The sequence below is a fragment of the Phasianus colchicus genome, chromosome 5 (assembly GCF_987193195.1).
Source record: "Phasianus colchicus chromosome 5, bPhaCol1.hap1.1, whole genome shotgun sequence".
NCBI classification, from domain to species: Eukaryota; Metazoa; Chordata; class Aves; order Galliformes; family Phasianidae; genus Phasianus; species Phasianus colchicus.
In genome coordinates, this window is record NC_143440.1 from 3545001 (window position 1) to 3562888 (window position 17888).

The window sequence follows — 17888 nt, forward strand, 5'->3', positions numbered from 1 at the left end:
TTATTTCTGTATGCAAACAATCACAATGAATTTAATCACAAGCACTACAAAATATACCCAATATTTAGGTTTGTTATGAATAATCTCCTTCCTTGTAGTTGTATGAGTCTTGTACTTCCTGTTGTACAAATTCCTCTTTTTTCTCCCAACCATTAGGCCAGCCACCGTTGACCTGGGTTGTAGCACCATATGATTTGGTGGTGCCATAATTTACATAATTCTGAGTGATGTCCCCTGTCTCTTCAGCTAGTTCATCTTCATGAATGAAGCCACATTTCTCTTCACTTGTCTGCTCAGGGTCTGCCCAGGGTTGTTTCTCTCCTGAAGCAAATATGCCATAGAATATAACACCTCCATAATGAACTAAAGCAGCAATGAGGAAGACATACTGCCACTCTTCACGTGTCTGTAAAGAAGAAATTTGCTAAATCAGACCAGTGCATACACACTTATCTAACTCTCCTGAGCTGAAAGATTTAAACTAGTGGTTGAGGCTGTGATGACAAAACTAAAACATTTGCATATCAAAATTCCAATTAATTACATACATCTTTCTTCGAAAATAACTATTTATTAGCATACAAAAGCATTGACATCATGAGCAAATAGTGAGTGCCTCATGCTTCAAATATGCTGGTTCCCAGATGCTCTCTCCTAGAGCTCTCAGTCAGTAACATATATTCTGGTAAGCTGTGTAATGAAAATCTTTTTCATGGAATGAATTCTATTAAACTGGAAGATCTGAAAACTGGATTGCCACTTACCTTGTTCTTTGTCATTGCTCCAACAATTATAGGGCATACCATTCCAGACAAGGTCCCGACTCCATTAGAAATCCCCATTAATATGCTGGCATACCTTGGGGCAATGTCTAAATGGTTGACATTGAATCCTGCAAAGCAAATGTCAGCAAACATTTGTACCATAACCAGAGCAATACTACAATTCTGCAAAGTAGTGTAAAGTAATTCACTCGACAGTTTTACTTAGATGTATTTTGGATATTTGCATTTATTTTTCAATAAAAGGATACTAGTACTTAAACACTCTTATGGTTCCTCATTTTCTTTAAAAAAAGTCATAAAACGATACCAAATGTATTTTTCTTCCCCAAACTGAAGTTCTAAAATATATCCCAGTAGTAACTGTTTAGATAAACCAGAAGATATTTAGATAAAATCTGTATTTTCAGATTGTCATCCATGAGCTTTTCACACGCTGTCAGTAACACGTTGTTTCTTCTTCCAGCCTGTGCCACTTCCATTTAGTTCTGCCCACGTTTTTCTTTTACACTGACTAGCAGAAGGCAGTTCCCTACTGTTTCTGAGTGGTAGAGTAAAAAGAGGCTTTCTCTAAATGATTTATAGTCATGCTTACAATCTTTCATTGTTTCCTTGCATTATCAATACCTCAGTCTTGTTCAAATGTCTACAGTAACTATTTAAAATATCTTGAGAGACTTGGTTCTATATAAAGTGACTGAAGTTGTTGTCCCCAGAATAAGTGCTTCAGTAAGTGAAAGCAGAAGCTAGACCATTGCATATCAAAAGATAACAAAAAGAGAAAAGGGAGGTGTTTATAAATGGATAGCTTTTAGAAAATAAGACATTCTTCATGTTTTGTGAAAAAGCATTAAATAATACGCAGAGGAAAAAACAGTAAAAGGTCAATATCTAAACAAAGACACATATATAGCTATTTGTGCATAATATCAGTTCATTTGTGCTATATGTTTAATTTTGAGAAAAACCTGTGGTGAGCATAAGCACCGCATGGAAAAAAAAAAAGAAAATTAATTTGCTGCACTGCATAAGGAAAAGATTGGTTATTTCAACAACAAAAACGACAACAAGAAAAATAACAATGTAGAGAACATGATACTGATTGTAGTTTGTAGTGATCACAAATAATATTTGTTTTAAATTATTGTCAATTAATACAAACCAAATGAAATGTTGGCTCTCTTAGGATAAAATAATGTATTAATAGCAGCAGCATAATCTCACCTGATATGGCGAATCCGCTAAAGCCTACAGCAAGTACTAGGAATGAAATAGCCACTCCTTTACTGTGAGAATATCCCACCACAAGAAGAAGAGTTGCTTCCATACCAAAACCTTGGGAAATTGTAAAGAAAACCAGGCATCAGATTTAGCACCTTCTCATGTGTCACAGACTTTATGGTGGTTATATTGCTTAAGAGACAGATGCAAAACATTACCCTGGAATGGAATAGAATCAGGCATTTCTTTCCTCCCTAGAAAGCACGTTCTTGCTTATGTCTGATCATCTATATTTTATTGTTTGCCTGTTTATTGTTGCTTCCTGCCACTTTTAAACTCAAAATAAAAACTGTAATTAGGCTGGAACTAATGGGAGTATACTCTCAGCCTGTGATGAACTTTAAAGCTCTCATCACTGCCATGATTCATTTCTGTAAGTTTGGCCTCTGAGAGATTAGGTCTGGAATCTGGGCTCTCTTAGTGCAGAGGGCTCAGCTACATGAGTATGTAAGACTCACTTAGAAGCTACTTGTAAGCAGATTAACCCAAAAGAGCTCACCTGCTCCTGTAATAGCCTAAATGCTTTTAGAACTATCAAACATGTCTTTTGAAATTGAATGTAGGAACAGATGTGTTTATTTTAATTTATTAACTGCATCTACAACACAAAAAAACCTGCAAAGTATTAGTTGTATGTATGTAAAACCATGCAAATTTAATGTATGCAGTACACTGTGTGCCTATTAAGTCTGTACAAGAAACTTTGCTAATGAGGTAGGAAGCCTTACCTCCACAGTTCATTATCTTTCTCACAGTGGTGGTGGAAAGAATTTGTTTGCTTCTTAAGAAGTCGGCAATTTGTCCCCCAATAGGAACAATAATTGTCATCACTAAATGTGGCACAGCAGATAAAATACCCACCTAAAATAATGATGAGAAATAAGAGAGCCTAAATGGCAAGAAAACTGTCATTTTTCATTTTCAGAACCATTCAGACAGTGTTTCTCTTTGATTTCAGACATTTTCAAACTAAGAATTTATTAACCTTGGTTTATTAAATGAGTAAAACTAACAATCATAAGTTGTCATTGTGTTTCCCAAAGGGCAGACAGATTTTTAAGAACATCCAATGCCTCGACACTTCATACTTAAAAACTGTTCTCGTCATTTAGATTTAAGCCAGTAGCTTTTTTTTCCCTGACTTTGTAGCCTTTCCTTTTCAGAAAATTTATGATCAAATGTGTCTAACCAAATTGCTGCATTTCTGTTGGCAGTGGGCTTGGCACAGCATTGCCCAGCAAAGCTAACATGTCCAGACGTGTGAGGTCTGCAAAAAGATTCCCTGTGGATCACCCTCGAACATACAGTGCCCATTTTCCTTTGATTTCTCAGCAAAGATACGCTGCAAGTTCCATCTGGGCACCTCTCTGAGAAAATCTGCTTATAGTTAAAGATAATACACTAAATATCTGTTGGTGATACACAAAATGCTCTGCATATTAGCAAATTAATTTTGTGATGACTGTCCCAAACTGTAATATATTTGTAGACTGTTCCTTCAAGGCAGTAGCAGGTATCTGTGAGTGTGGCTCCAACTGCCACCCGCTATCTCCTGTAACTGCCTTGCAGATGGCTTCCTTCTGGATGTGTGACATTTTGTTCTGCTGGTGAATTCTGATGATTGTCTATATCTCAGTGTGTGCAAGGCCAAGGCTTTTGCATATTTCCTTTCTAAACAGTATATCAGCCTGAACACTATTTTTTTCTGCCATTGTTACAAAGCTCCATGTTTCTTTGAATACGCTCTAAGAAAAAATCTTCTAGAAAAAAAATGATCAGATTAATTCTATACAGTGTGACCATTCTTATTGCACGCATGGCATAAAATATTTCAGCTGTAGCAAAGCTCCTTAAAATAACTCCAGTGATGTTTAAAATTCCACTGTATACAATTCTGAAGAGTCTGTATGCTGGCCTGAAGTCTCAGGTACCCAAACTAATGGATGTTTTGCTTTATCTATTAACATGCTACACAAACACATAAAGATTTTGGACTGAAATTCCAAATATTTTATTTTCCATCCTGATGGAACTATCATGAATCATTTACACTTTTACTTTGATCTTTGAGTGTGGTGAAATATATAGAAAATGGTCTCCAAAGTGACACACCAGTTCAATTCTGTTCCAGTCTTTGAAGATTAGGATATTATCAATCTGACCCTCTTTTTAAAGGTGGCTTTTTTTTTTTTTTTTTTTTTTTAATGTTATAGAGGGCTCACAGGCTTAGCTCAGAGGGCCTAATTTTTTGAGAAATTAATCTTGATTCTGAAGCCCATCTTTAAATTTGGGCTGACTTTACATAACTTTGACAATACCCCATAATACTTCAAGTCTTTGATAGCTACTCAGAACACAATAATTACCATTTGTAATGAAAATACTAAGTCATGACTTGATGCAGTGATTGAGCACCTGGTAGAAGGCAGAGCCAACAAAGGAAGATCAGCTGCATGCCATGCACCTGAGTGACCAGAATGGCTGGAGCCAAGATCCACTCCTTCCCACACCTCATTTAAGAGTTGGCAATGGAGGTGAGGGTATCTTGCTGGAGATCCCTATCTACCTGAGGCTTTGTGAAGGTAACTAGCTTGTTTCCTTTATTTCTGTGTTTGTGGCTGTTGCATTTGAACAAATCCTCACTGCAGTCTAGGACCTTGTATGTCTGCTGTCATTGCTGTTCTCTCCATCTTGTTTAGTGTGGTTCAATACCACCTAGAATATCAAAACAATGTGAATACCTGAAATGCACAAGTCCTTATCCTTTTCAGAAGAGGGAAATCTATATTGGTAAAAAGCTTACTATATCTTCCTGAGGTTTGTTTGATTGTGCCCCTTTAAGAGGCTGACTGAAAATTCATGAATTAAGTGGAATGTTGGGTCATCCCTAAGGTATCATGTTTTCCTGTCAACTGTTTCTCTTCCTAAGCAAAAGAAAGGGTGCAGCTCTCTCCACACTAAAAGGTGTAGGAAGGAGGATAGGTTGGCAGGGACCTCAAGTCTTAATGCCCTGATAAAAGAGATTCCCTACAGCAGGTCGTACAGGTTTTGAGTGTCTCCATAGAAGGTAAAGAAGGCAGAATGCAGAAGTTCTTGTGTATATTAGTGTGAACTTCCTATGTTCCAGTTTTTGGCTGTTGCTCCTTGTACTATCACTCATATCTCTGAAAATATTCTGGTCTTGTCTAATTGCCTCTCACACTTTCAATATTTATAAACATTTATCAGATTTCCTTTGCCTTCTCTGTTCTAGGCTGAACAGACCCAGGTCTGCCAGCTTTTTGTCCTATTGGATATGCTCCAGACCCTTTGACTTTGCTATTATTCCACACATAGGTGCTGGTAAATGACCTAGTAGCCACAGAGGATAAGATCTGAAACCTACTACGAACAACCACATGAAAATGCAGAACATTCGTTTTTTTTTCTACCTATAAATACTACAAATGTGACTCTGATTCTTGCTTAGTGAAGATGAAAGCTTCAGCTTACTTTTACATACCTTGCTTATTTCAAATCCGAATACTTCTTCAAAGTAAGCAGGCTGACTAATAAGTAACAAGTAGAAAGTCCAGCTTCTACAGAAGTTTGCAACAATTATTGCATAGACTGGCATAGATGTAAAAAACTTTCTCCATGGAGTTTTGTATTTCTGAAACATAAGAAGGGGATACAGTCAATATTTTGATCAATAGCGAATATCTATCTCCCTTTTCTATTCCTACTTCTTACTTACTTTCTAGTAAGTTAATATATATACAATTCTATATACTTGAATTCCCATGACTTTATTTGTCCTAAGGTACATGCATCCACAATTGGATACTTTAAATTTAATATAAAGATGTCATTAAAAATTGCACAGTAAACAAGTGGGGAAACTCAGTGATCCTTATCTGTACCACAAAATTCAGTTACAGATGCTGTTAGCTCTATAATGTAAACATGAGTACACAATGCCCCAAAGTACACTTCCTTAAAATAAATCTGTATCTAAGGTGTCACTTTCATACTGCAAGTACATGTTTTCATCCACATTTTAATCATGTATTTTAATATGTAGAACTTAATCTCCAAATTTTGACTTTAGTTTCTACCAAGTCTCAGCTGTGAAGCTGTTTGGTCAATATATTTTGCTTTCTTTTATGACTTTTTAAAAATGAATTGTATAATGAAAAAAGAAGACAGATGGGCAGAACTACAGTCCTGCTGAGTGGCAACACCTCTCTGTGAGCTCAGGGTTCTGTCCATCTGTGTTGATTAAAGTGCAGGATCCAGATCCCAGTGAGTGTCTGAAAATTGCCTGAATACTGAATTTTCTTCAAAGAAGTCCAACCCACTGGATAGAATCATGGAATCACAGAATGGCCTCGGTTGAAAAGGACCACGATGATTATCAAGTTTCAACCTTCCTGCTATGTGCAGGGTTGCCAACCACCAGCCCAGGCTGCCCAGAGCCACATCCAGCCTGGTCTTGAATGCCTCCAGAGAGATGGGGCATCCACAACCTCTTTGGGCAGCCTGCTCCAGTGTGCACCACCCTCTATGTGAAAAACTTCCTCTTAATATCTAACCTAAACCTCCCCTGTTTCAGTTTAAGACCATTCTCCCTTGACTTTTCACTATCCACCCTTGTGAACAGCCACTCCCACTCCTGCTTATATTTTCCCTTCGTGTATTGGAAGGCCACAATAAGGTCTCCCCAGATTTTTCTCCAAGCTAAACAAGCTTGTTCCCTCAATCTTTCCTCATAGGATAGGTGCTCCAGCCCTCTCATCATCTTTGTGCCCTCCTCTGGACCTGCTCCAAGATCTCCACATCCTTCCTGCCTCACAAGAGGGAAGTAGAGGGGGACAATCACCTCCCTCTCCCTGCTGGCCACCCCTTTTTTTAATGCAGCCCAGAACACAGTTGGCCTTCCGGGTTGCAAGTGCACATTGCTGGCTCATGTCCAGCTTCTCGAACACCAGGACCCCCAAGTCCTTCTCCGCAGGGCTGCTCTCAAGGAGATCTTCCCCCAGTCTGTATAAATACCTGGGATTGCCCTGACCCAAGTGCAGCACCCTGCACTTGGCTTTATTGAACCTCATTAGGTTTTCATGGCCCCATTTCTCCAGTCTGCCCAGGTCTCTCTGGATGGCTTCCCTTCCTTCCAATGTATCGACTGCACTGCTCAGCTTGGTGTCATCTGCAAAGTTGCTGAGGATGCACTCAATGCCATCATCTGTGTCATTGATGAAGATGCTGAAAAGCACCAGTCCCAAGACCGACCCCTGAGGGACACCGCTTGTGACTGGCCTCCACCCTGAACCCACACAGAACCATTGATCACAACCTTTGGCTGCATCCAGCCAGCCAATTCCTAATCCACTGAATCATCCTTCAAATCCATACCTCTCAAGTTTAGAGAGAAGGATGTGGTGAGGGACCATGTCAAAGGCTTTGCAGAAATCCAGGTAGATGCCCTTCCCCCGTCTACCCAAGCCGTCACTCCATCATAGAAGGCCACCAGATTGGTCTGGCATGATCTGTCCTTGGTGAAGCCATGCTGGCTGTCTCGAATCACCTCTTTCTCATATGTGCCTTAAGAACGTTTCTAGGAGGATCTGCTCCATGATCTTCCCAAGCACAGAGGGAGTTCCCTGGGTCTTTCTTTCTCCCTTTCTTAAAAATAGGAGTAATGTTTCCCTTTTTCCACTCACTGGGGACTTCATCAGGCAGCCACGATTTTTCAAATATGATGGAGAGTAGCTTGGCAACCACATCAGCCATCTCTTTCAGAGCTCCAGGATGGATATTATCCAGCTCCATGCACTTATATATGTTCAATTGCATGAGGAGGACTTGGATTTGTTCCACTGTGGGACAGAAACCACTCCACACACCCTCACCTAGAGGCTCATGGTCCTGGTAGACATGGGAAGCCTGACCACCCCTGAAGACTGAGGCAAAGCACTCACTGAGTACCTCAGCTTTTTCTATGTCTGAGGAAGCCAGCTCCCTGTTACCTTTCATCAGAGGGGGAACACACTCCTTGGCCTGTCTTCTCCTGCCTATGTACCTGTAGAACCCCTTCTTGTTATCTTTCACATCCCTTGCCAAGTTAAGCTCCATCTGCACCTTAGCTTTCCTAATCCTATCTCTACACACATGGACAACAGCCCTGTATTCCTCCCAAGATATACAACCCTGCTTCCACTTTCTGAACATTTCCTTCTTCCCTCTAGTTTAAGCTGCAGGTCCTTGCACAGCCATGATGGTTGCCTGCCTTCTCTGCTCAACTTCTTCTGAGGGATGGAGAGCCATTGCACTCTCAGAAGGATGTCCTTAAAGAGCTGCTGGCTCTTTACATATGCCATTTGTATACTTATCAAATTATCCTTAAGAATATCTCAAGAACATTTTCAGATGTAAACTATATAAAAAAATATTGCCAGTATTATTAATTCCCTGTTTAATCTAGATGAAATTTTTTTGCTTAGAGGAAATTCCTGAGGCTTGATATCGTGTCTCCAGCAGTTACCTCTGTAATGGGGGATGTTCTTATGAATCTACTAGAATGTTCTATTTCAAATGGCAATCTTTCTTGAAAAGCAAATACAGAGTAGACAGGATTTGCTAATTCTGATGTCTTGAGTTCCTTAAGGTGGTGCTTTTCCTCTAGTTTACTTTTACGAAGATGAACAATTCAGAAGGGATAAACTAGGAAGGAAAGGAAATGAACCACTTGAACTCAAGGAAGCATGAAAGTCTCAATAAGCTTTCAATTCCAAGTGTAATTCTAGCTTTAGCCCAAGCCCTTTTTAAAAATGTATTTTGGAATAGAGAAAGATCAGGCAGGAATTCTATGACTGATCCTCTAGCACCTCTTTTCATGCAGAAGCACTATCCGCCAAGAAACCCTTCAGCAGATTTCAGATCATCTCCCATCTCCCCTGGAGATTTTCAATCATTTTCTGTCTTAAAATATCCAACATACTACTACTGTTATGTTGATTCATTTTGGTTTTATTTGTTTGGTTTTTATTGTTCCTATCTCATAAAACATAAGTGTATGAATATTCTTACTTCCATTGCACCTAGTAGGTTGGCACTCTCTCCAATGCTTTCTTCTATGTATCGCCTTTCTTCATCTGTGATTGTAGGATGCTTTGCAGGACTCTCGTATGAAACCAAAAGCCAAAACATGTACCAGACTATACCAAAGCTCCCTTTGGAATGGAGAAAAAGTCTTTCAAAAGAAATGCACAGTAAAGTAGCAAAAAAGAAAATATGTGGAGAATTGTAACAAATTTAAATGGCAAATGTTGTTACTGCTTCTCTACCAAGTCATTCTAAGAGCCAAATCCTATTAAAAAAAATTCTGTAAAATGCGTGCAGAGCTGTACCACCATGAAGAATTCTGTTTCATCTACAGAGTGACTGCACTGTACGTGAATATCATTTATATTCTAACATTAACTTGTACTATGCAATGATACAGCTCCCCTTTTATGTTACATGTAAATGATGGTCCATTCTGCTTTAAGCCATTATTGTTTGATTATTGCACTACTTCTTTTTTTTTTTTACCTTCAAAGGACAAGATTGTGGCACTGTTTTCAACTTAGTCACATTACCCTCTGAGTAGCTTAATAATTTTCTCTGACATTTCCCTTTAATTCACATCAATTTACAGTGCAGATTGAACACCCATGGGCCATTTTTTTTTCTATCAGTGTAATTTAATGCAGCAGAACTACTGTGGGTAGAGGGGTGTACTCTTAAGTTACAGTTCTGTAAGAGTGATGTTACCTCTGAGAATCTGGGTTTCTATAGTTTTCCATAGCAGGCTGCACTACTACTAGAAGTGATGGTTTTTCCAGTCTTGTTTGATAATGTTGCTCTCCTTTAAATTCAGTTCTTTTATTTTCTTTTTCTCAAGACTGTATTTTTAGATTATGGAGACATTCCTTTTTTGGAGGGGCCTCTTCATGGTAACTTTTACATCTCTACATGGGGTAGAGTAAGGTCATGCAATACTGGAGTGAGATGAGAAGTGCATACCATACACATAGAACACCGAAGACCACCCCGTATATTGCACTAGAATCCCAGCTAAAGGCATTGCAATAACAGCTCCTGCATAGGAACCTACAAAACAAGATGTATATGGATGAAAAAGTGAGGAAATTAAGTCTCAAAGTACTTCTAGGTTACAAATGAAAGAGAGAGAAAAACGGAAAGTTACTTACCACAAAAGGAAGTGGTTGCTAACCTACTTCTTTCTAATGGGGGGGCCCACTTGCTCCAAATACCGTGGCAGGCAGGGTAGGTGACCCCCTGGGGAATGGGTATGCCACAAGTTAGCTGATGCTGATCAGTCAAGCAGTTCATTTTTCTTTTTTGCGTGAATATTTGTTTTAACACTGCTACAAACAAGGTGCTGAGAATGCTTTACATTCCTATAGCAAAGTTTGAGCACAGACACAGGAAAACTTCAGTTTTCCCACAATGTGGCAGTGGGTTTTGTTCATCATTCCTGATTCATTTCAGAGGGCTAATGGTGTAGATAAAAAACATACATAATCTTTCTTACTCTGCCTCTTACTCTGCCCATTTCCCAGGGCAGAATAGTGAAGAAAAAGAGAATATAAATGCACAAGTATCGGAATCAAAGGAGGGACAAAAATACAGACTATCTAGAGTCTTTCTAATGCTGGGCTCAGTTCTGCAACCCATAGTTTTGTGGCCTTCTAACATTTTTTGATGACCTTCCAACATTCCAAATATAATTTAGCAAATAGAGTTTTCCATTGCTCTAAAACAATCAAATCAGATCAACAAGAGTTAAAAAATATAATGTCAGAAGTTATTCACTATCTTTTAATGAACGTTTTTGAGCGCTTAAAGAATTGGGTGGTGTTTTTTGTTTGATTTAAAAGGAATTACCTTTTATGTCTTTCTTCAAAATCACCCTTTAACTCACAATAGGAAAACTTCAAGGAAATCACTGCATCTTACAGGGTTGAAATTTTAGAAAACGTAATATGAAATATGCTGTGCTTTTTCCCAGAATTCATGCTTGAGAATTACTATGATGTCTGAATAGTTATATACAGCCACTTTTCTCTTTATTTGATATTTTATTCCCTCTGAAAAAGTAGGAAAACGTCGAGTTGATCACTCTCATGTTACAAAAAGCTCTTCAAATGCTTTCTTTCATTTTCAAAGATTTTATAACCAATTTAATGTGCACTTCAGTTTTTGTTAACTTAAGATCACATCTTTTTAAGACTGCCACGATGTATTGTAATCCTTCTTCAAAAAGTACTGCTTGAGCCAAGGTGGAAATTTACCATTCCTTTCAGCAGTATCTCAGTAATTAATGATGAAAGAGCTTTTTTATTTTGTAGTTAAGCACTTGCATCTGTTTTTCTCCTCCATGGTAAAGTACAACTATGTCCACGCAAAGTACTTTTCAGGATTGTTTCAATAATTATACACTTATAGTTCAAGAACTTGAGTGCCAGCCTTCTAACTTCCAGGCACAATCTGTACCTTCTTTTTGAGTCTTATTAAACAATAAAGTGCATAAAATAAAGTGAGCTTGCACGGCCCATAGGAATAAAGAAGCAGGAATCCCATGCCTGAAGTCTGAAATAAATTTAGAGGACAAGCTCATTCTTTTCCCCTCTTCAATCACTGGAGAACTCAAATTGATTTCATCGAGAATATGATCAGAGAAGCTATGAGAGGTCAGAGTCTATACAAGAATCTTCATTCATTATTACGGATTTAGTTTGCAGAGCTGGGCAGCAAATAACTACTGAGAATAACAGCAGTGCAAGGCCTGTGTAGAACAGGATTTCAGTAAAACTTCAATGTTAGTTCTTGCTCGCTTCTCAGCAAGGGGAAGCTTTGTGTAATTTTATAGGTATAGGAAAATCAAACTGCTGTTATTGTAACACTGTACTAAAAAATCAGGAGTAAATTGAAAACTTTTTTCCTCGTAAAATGAGATGATTGCTCTTTAAATGCTAATAATCATTTGCCAGTAATTTTATTTTTCCATACCTCTACAAGGCCCTGCAGGATCCTGACAAAGATGACACACCCGTAATGCACCCTGGCTGCAGATGGTATCAACATGTTGAGGGAGGATGTCAGCAGTATAGCAGCACCAAATACTCTGCAAGGGTGAAAAAAAAAGAAAAATTAAATGAAGTAATTTCAGTAATGTTGCGGAAGATTTATTCCACAGATGTTCACATACCAATACAAATAAGTTTAAATGTATGAAATTTACATAGGGAATATGCTAACTGCTGGGCAGGATTAGCATCTACTTTCATTTAGTGTTATAGTCAGTGTGATAACACTCAGACCAACTACAGATATGCAGATATTTATTTAGCCTAATGTCTTGAGTAAATATGTTTTGTGTAATCACCTGTATCTTACTCTTTATATAGCTCCACTCTTCCCTAATATTTGCTTTTCTTTCAACCAAACCTAATTCAATTCTCTAATATCTGGAGAATTTAGAAATTAGAACTCCAAATGTTTTGTTAAAACAGGTAGCTTGGAAGAAAAGAAAGTCTCATTGGTGCTTTAATCATAAGAAAGTGGCAACACGTGTTCACTACTTCTAAAGTAGAATCCCCTCTTATAAATGCCAAAGCAGCAGGAAGAATTTCAAACAGAGATGTAATGTTCTTAAACACAGGAGCATTTTCCATAGTGAATGAATTATCCTTTCTGTTGGTTTTTTTTCTAGGGGTCACTTACTCACAGATTTTGACTTTGACAGCTTCCCAGCAATTGTGTTATTTAAAGTACGTTAAATATGCGTGAAATGAACTACTTTTAACTGCCCATTTTCTTTGTACAAAGTCATGTAGTGCTAAGAAAAATCCTGGGTATACCTTAACATCATGGTATCTGATCTTAGAGGGAATGGTTTCAAGCTTCGCCAGGGAAGATTCAGGCTGGATATCAGGAAATACTACTTCTCTGAAAGGGTGGTCAGGCACTGGAATGGGCTGCCCAGGGAGGTGGTGGAGTCACCAACCCTGGAGGTGTTCAAGGAACGTTTGGATGTTGTGTTGAGGGATATGGTTTAGCGAGAACCATTGGTGACAGGTGGATGGTTGGACTGGATGATCTTATAGGTCTTTTCCAACCTTAGTGATTCTGTGATTCTGTGATTCTGATGTGGAATTGATTTGACAGAGCCCTTTAACTTTGGCATGTGTTCTTCAAAAATTGGTGCAGTGCTGTAAGTTAGTGAGAAACAAACCTTAGATTAAGGAAGGAAGAAGTTGTGATAAGTTTCTAGAGGAAAACTCCTCTTGAATGAATCTATTTTTTTTGTATTATGTGTTTAAAACTACAGCCTGATGCAAACACTTAAATAGCAAGCTGAATATATTCCACTTATAAAAGTTTGACAAGTAAGAAATGACAGCCATAGAGAGAAATACAGCTTGGCACATAGAGGAAGCTTCATTGAACAGCTTCAAACCTGGTCCTCTCACTGTGTTCCCTGCGCTCTGTATCTTGTGGTAGGCACAACTTAGCCCTGTGTGCAGTTTCTTTCTGCCTTCGTTTGGCAGCATGAGCAGTGCATTTGCTGGGCCTGACTGGTGTATGTGTTTGTGTCAGCAGATTTGGCCTGACTTTGGTCATTATTCTTAATTTTTATCTGTTAGTTGTTCTTTTGTAGCTTTATGTCAGTGCTAGAGCTAGTATAAATCAGCACAACCCTTTTTAAGTCACTGCTCCTAGCAAAATCATGTTAAGGTAGAATATAAATTGTTCTCTTTATAAGGCTGAGATCTTTGAAATTGTTATGTAACTGTTTATTCAAGGAAATTTAGTATAGTTTTTCACTTCTGTATCTGGAATCTGCTTCTGTTTGCCGCAGTTGAAAGCCATGTTTCCTAGAATTTCTTTGTTCTCGTGTTCACTAAAAAGTAGCTGTTTCCTTGAATCTGTTCCTTCCAGAAAATAAAGTAAAATGCAATTCAGAGAATGATCTGAGGCGTACATCTTCCAAACAAAAAATCTTGCCTGTATTTAGACACACAAGTACTAGTGAACATTCAGTTACACCGAGGATCAGATAATAGAAGAACTCAACAATGTTACTTGGGCGTCAGCTCTCTCTCAGAGCCATGCTTTAGCAAAATCTTTCTCAAAAACAGATCCGTAATTTTTCTTCCAAATAGCAATGGAATTGAGGTTAGAATAAATAAGTGTTGAAGTTATGATTCTTGTCAGAAATGACTCTTTAATTTGCATTCAAGAAAAAAAAGTTAGGAACTACAATTTTAGTGCATGTCTACTGTAGAAAGCCTATTTTCTCCATAACTTCCAGTCAATGGCAAATGCATCTTTCATTTGGTTTGCATTTCTTCTCATTTTTCAATGCACACTCATAAATAACATTAGTCTTTTGCCTTGTTACATTTTTTTCCCTCCCCCCTCCATTACAGCTAAATCCTTCTTTCTAATAAAGTATTATAATATGCTTCTGCTTTTTGATACAGATTTCCTGTTTACTGTTTTAAATATCTCAGCTAACTAAATGTATAATGATTTCTGGCAAATAAGAATGCATTTCTAAGGAATTTTACTCTCCCACACACCAAGCCCCTAAATTGTTGTATTATTTCAGTTCTTACCATTTTGTTGCTTTTATTAAGCTACTGATTTTATGATTTGTTTACATTTCCTCCTCATCCTAACTACTCATTCATTTGCATAAATCTGATGGAAAAGGTCAGACAGATTATATCTGACATGTACAGATTAACATATGTATATGTTAAGCCATGTTTTCTGTAGGATCCCCGTGTTTCCATAACAAACAGACATGTGGTGTTCCATCATTTTACTTACTGCAATTGAAAATGATTGCGTTTATTTCTAAACAAACATGATTCTCTTTGAAATGAGAAATTAGCATGCAAAGGGACAAATATTCTTTCTTATCCAACACTGCACTGCTTTTTTAATACATGAATGTATCTGTCCTCTTAATATTCTGATATCACCTTGAACAGATCAACACGACCCTCAGTGGAAACACAGTCTTAAGCTACCATGCCTTCCTGTGCATTTCTTTGGCCATGGCTTCTGCAGCAATATGGACTTGTGCTGAAGGCTTTATGTGTTGGGTACAAATACCACCAGAGTTCAACATTTCTTAGAGAGGAAGCCAGATCCCTCTGTATTGTATTGAGACCAGCTGAGGAACTGCAAGTAGCTGTGCTGTTGAATTTTCATTCAGAGGTGTCCATAAACATTAGTTTCGTGCTGGGCATGCTCTAAAAACCACAAAACATATCTAAATTCCATGGCATAAATTAAGAGCTTTAGTAGATAGGTAAAATCTGGGAAAAACTGCAGCAAGACACAGAGATGGAGCAGGCCAGTGACAATGCCATTTTCCTCTTCCTTACAATTAGGAGGGAATTAAACTGTTGTGATATCCCTTCAGCAGTCCCTGGGTAGGAGGGAAAATTTCTTTCTGACCCCAAAACAGAAACTGGTTTAAAAATATAGAAGAATTTAACCATACACAAAGGTCAAATTAAAAAACATGGTAGTTACTATGTCAGGGAGGAGGTAAAAATGTAAATCCTAGCCCACAAAAGTGACTAGAATCCTTGAAACAAAGAATTATGCTTTGCTTATCTATTTACATTTCTAGACTCAATAGATTCATTCCCACAAGACAGGATCTAACATTGAACCTCAGTGTTTTACTGACAAAAGCATTATACAGAGGTTGTGAGCTGGGACTTGGTCCTTCTGTAATACAAGTAGTAATAACAGCAAAATCATATTTGACTAAGAGACATTCAGGAGAGGAACAGAGGAAGGAAATGACTCTGACAAGTCAGGAGAAATACTTAGAATGGAAAGAAGTTGTGGGAGAAATTAATCTTTTTGATTTTCAAGCCAGTTGGCTCATTTTCCTCTCTGGGGAAAAACTAAAGAGAAAGAAATGCACTTATTTTCACCTCTGGATTTCTAATCTCTGTGAAGTCTCACTATTCACATCTGATTTTTTCATGCAATTCATATTACATGAGCATTCTGCATGGAAGCGCATTATAGATTTGGTTACTTGGTTGAAAGAAGTGTCAGCTTATAAACTGAACTGAGAACAGTGTGAATACAGATGCTTGCCAAATGCTGAACACCAGATGGGTGACATATTGGGTTACGCATATGATATCTGAAATTAAGGAGTCCTGGTTGGAAGCATCCTTTTACCCAAAGGACTGGGAGTGAAAATTGCTCCAATAACTCCATAAACATAGAACTCTTTTCCCATGTGCATGGTAGGACTCAATTCCCCAGATGCCAGAATCTAGTGTATTTCATTGATGTCATTCTTTAATGTCACTGAAGATTTACCATTATCTATCTCCTTATTCTCAGATAATTGTGGTCTACTTTTATCAAAAATAAACTGTTAGACAAACTAATATGTCAAATCTAAAGCATATGGAGTACCTTAACTATGTTCATCCTTTAAAAAAGGAAAAACAGATAGATGTATATGTTCAAAACAGTAAATTTAGCTATTTATTTCAAGAAGAAAGTGCTTTAAGATGCTTTAATACATGCATTATGAATGAGTTATGAATGTCATGTCATTAAAATAATTAAAAAATAGTAAATGCTTGTCAGCTAAGACTACAAAACAAGATGATGTGTACTTGAACGGAATGAAATTAGGAGCTATGAATGCATAGAAGGTGTCACATCAGATTTCATTATAGACTAAACAACTTGACTAGAAAAGCCATCAAGAACAGTAACTGAATATTTTTCACCTCCAAAAAGTCAATGATTATCATTTCACCTAAAGCCTCTCTGTGGAATAAGAAAGCTTTGTTTTTGTGGTCATGATTTCTTAGGGAATCTTGAAGAAGTACAACATCCCATACTGCTACGGTAAATTAAATCAGTTGTTCTAATTGAAAAGAAGAACCTATGGAAAATAAAGCCCATATTCATTTTTGTGACACACAACCTCTCTACTTCACAATTTTACAGTAATACTGATCACGTTATAAGGGCTTGATTTTAATCTGGTAAATTATTTGTATTGAACATTTTATACAAATTATTATCTTCTCTTTTAATGCTGTCTGAACCTTTTTAGTCGTTCAATTAATTGCTTTTAGCACCTTGAGAATATTTCTTTGCATGGCATGCACAGTGCGTTGCCTTTTTATCATCATCGGTGATGAGTTAGTATGATCACCAGTATTCAGTGACTCTTCCCTGATGTGAATGCTTTCACATTTTTTCCCCAGTCCTACAACAGCTAAGCCAGTAGTAACTGAGCACAAGTTTCGCATATAGGCAACTCTTCATAAAAAATCCAATATTTGGCCACTAACAAACATAGAATGTTTTCCTTGGTCTTAGATGAGATGTGAACTAAAGAGGAGTAAAAACATGAACATTTCTTGAAAAGCTCTCCCAGTGTAGCCTAAAAAATATTATTGCCATTTCCTCCCTTAAAGAAAATAATGTATTATGTTGATGAAAGAAGACTTATTTTATCAAATATATATTAAAAGAAACTAGGTCTTAATTGTCAAGACAGAATATCTAAGGACCTGTGCTTGTCTGAGAGAAGTCCAGAGCAGGAGCAGCTCTGGCAGCTGCAGGTGTTTCACATAAAGTAAATTTTTTTAGACTATTCTATCAGCTCAGGATTGCTAAAATTTATCTTCTCCTCTGACTTCATTAACTATCATTTATCTTTTGACAAACCTCCTACAAAGGGCCAGCAACACAACATAGAATTGATTA

The 17888-nt window shown here is 37.6% G+C and overlaps 1 protein-coding gene across 1 annotated transcript in view; it reads right to left on the reverse strand.

Moving 5' to 3' along the window:
- Positions 1-17888, reverse strand: part of SLC17A6 (solute carrier family 17 member 6) — a 32792-nt gene that overhangs the window by 163 nt on the left and 14741 nt on the right. The window contains exons 4-12 of the mRNA XM_031607320.2: positions 12120-12234; positions 10298-10385; positions 10110-10196; positions 9132-9274; positions 5566-5715; positions 2792-2924; positions 2007-2117; positions 765-892; positions 1-406 (exon numbers count right to left, since the gene is read on the reverse strand). The exon at positions 1-406 is cut by the window's left edge and continues 163 nt beyond it. Of these exons, the coding sequence (XP_031463180.1) occupies positions 74-406; positions 765-892; positions 2007-2117; positions 2792-2924; positions 5566-5715; positions 9132-9274; positions 10110-10196; positions 10298-10385; positions 12120-12234 (1288 nt within the window). The 3' untranslated portion in view covers positions 1-73. The remainder of the gene's footprint in view (positions 407-764; positions 893-2006; positions 2118-2791; positions 2925-5565; positions 5716-9131; positions 9275-10109; positions 10197-10297; positions 10386-12119; positions 12235-17888) is intronic.